Below are 2,160 nucleotides of genomic sequence, written 5' to 3'. Positions count from 1 at the left end.
GACCGGAGCGGGGGGCGGGGGGCTGAAGAGAGGCGGCGGCCCCCTGGGCGGCGAGCGGCCTGGGCCAGCGAGCCCCTGGAGGAGTGAGCCCCATTGCCTGTAAACTCAGTTTGTGGTCTAAGAGTGTCTTGAGCCCTGTGCACCCTACCCCCTGTGACCCCCCTTTTCCCCTCCTCCTTAGATGCCTGACCATACTCCCGAGCCCCCAGTTTACACACATGTCAAACTCTTGCCTCGCCTGCCTATATCAGGGACGTGAGAAAGCCAGCCGATGAGTTCACACCCTGTGTCACCCCACTCGGCATCTCTGGCGAGGCGACAGACCCCAGAGTCCCTCTCCCCCACCCCGGCAGGCCTGCTCCCCTCCCTAGCCCTAAGATGAGCGTGCTGTGTCTTCTAAGGGACCCCCAGAGTGGAACAGGGTGCCACTGATGTGAGCAACCAGGGAGGGTGGGTGGGGTCCAGATCCAACTTTCAGCCCTTGCCACGTGCCAGGATTTGCCATGTATACACTTCACCCCCCGGTACCCAGGATCTCATTCTCTTCTTGGGTATCCTTTTGTGGGTAGGAAGAGCCCCTCCCCACAGCTGTGTTCCGCTTGGGAGAAACATCGTAGGTGGCGCTGTGCTGCGTGGTGGCTAAGGGAATAAACACTTGCAGGAATTTGTAAACGACACCCTGGAAGTCGTGGCTCGTATGTATCCTTCTGGGCACCTTTCTCCTATCCGTGTTAATAAAACCTACATCTGGATGACGTCAGCGGTTGCAGTTATATCTCAGCCGGTGTGGGATTTATCTTTACAGCATTGAGAGGGAACAGGCTGAGAGTCCCCAGCTCTGCTGAGAAGGGAATCAGGGAACTTGCAGGGGTGAAAAGTCCTCTCCACCATCCCCAGCTCAGAACAAGCTCCAGGGAGGTGGACGGGAGCTTTGGAGCCCGTTTGACACCTGGGGAGACTGAGGCCTGGAGAAGAGGAGGGACTTGCCAGAAGACACACAGCTAGCTGGGGCGGAGCCACGGGTGTGAGAGGCAGCTCAGGACCCTGACTTGAGTTTGCCTGATTGGTGACAGGGCTGGGCTGGCCCAGTTTTATAATCATCATCGTTCTTGGCAGGAACCAAGAGTTCATGTGTCATCTGGCAGGCAGAGTGAGGACAGAGGGCCAGGCTGTGTTTGCGAACTCAAGCCAGGGGCCGAGCAGGGAGGCAGGCTGAGTGTGGGACAAGAGGGAGTGGTGGGGACTTGGGAAAAAATGGAAGAGGCCATCTGACAGCACTTCAGTCCAAAAACTTTGACATCCTGTGAATCAAATAACAATAATAATAGTGACATATACCCAACATGTACTATGTGTCAGGCAGTTCTTAGGCACATTACGTATATTAGTTCTGATCTTCACAATGATCCTAGGTGTTACTATGATTAGGCCAAATTTCCTAGCCAGGAAACCAACGTACAGAAAGCTCAAGTGACGTGTCTGGGGCTGAATTTGGCCCATTCGTTGCCACCTTCCCACTTCTGACTCAAACTCTGAAATTTCCCTGGGTCTTAGACTGTGCGTCACACACCTTCTTTTCTGGTGGGTGGATGGGCTATTTGGCTTTTCTGCAGACAGCATTTGGTCACCTTCCTGGAGAGGGAAAGAAGGGTTGGAAGGGTGTCTGACACTCAGTTCCCATCCTCAGGGAACCACAGTTCGGGTGGGCTGGGGTTGGAAGAGCTCAGGGCTTATGCACTCACATGCGTCATCTCCATTAATGTCCGCAGAAGTCTCCTGAACTATTGAGACGTTGATGGATTTTCTATTTTTGATGAGGGAACCAGCACAGAGATTAGGCACCGAGGTGCCTGAAGGTAGGGTGGCATTCCCTCTAGACCCTCTGGCTCTTCTTCACTGGACCATCAGGGCAAGCAGGGCCCTAGCAGGAAACCCTCTGCTCAGAGACCTGCTGGAAGGCAGACACCCTAATACAGGTAACACGGGCCACTTAAAGAGCTCTTCCCGGGAGCTCAGGGCTTGCAGGTGGTTTCTTAGCCAATCCCATGCAGCCCCAAGAAGCTGCCTGTCAGGTCCTTTTTTAAAAAAAATACACTAGACTGTTTTGTTGTGTTTTTTGCTAATTAAAAAAATATATTTATTATTTTTGGCTGCTCTAGG

The 2,160-nt window shown here is 53.5% G+C and overlaps 1 protein-coding gene across 1 annotated transcript in view; it reads left to right on the top strand.

The window, feature by feature from the left end:
* The window catches only part of TRH (thyrotropin-releasing hormone), a 2,177-nt gene extending 1,417 nt beyond the window's left edge, over nucleotides 1–760 (top strand). Inside the window, exon 3 of the mRNA XM_010862514.1 lies at nucleotides 2–760. Within this exon, the coding sequence (XP_010860816.1) occupies nucleotides 2–87 (86 nt within the window). The 3' untranslated portion in view covers nucleotides 88–760. The remainder of the gene's footprint in view (nucleotide 1) is intronic.
* The last annotated feature ends 1,400 nt before the right edge of the window (nucleotides 761–2,160 follow it).

Source organism: Bison bison, unplaced genomic scaffold (genome assembly GCF_000754665.1).
Source record: "Bison bison bison isolate TAMUID 2011002044 unplaced genomic scaffold, Bison_UMD1.0 scf7180017864482, whole genome shotgun sequence".
In the NCBI taxonomy this organism is placed as follows: domain Eukaryota; kingdom Metazoa; phylum Chordata; class Mammalia; order Artiodactyla; family Bovidae; genus Bison; species Bison bison.
Note: the sequence above shows the minus strand (reverse complement) of the source record. Positions and strands in the feature narration are given on the sequence as shown.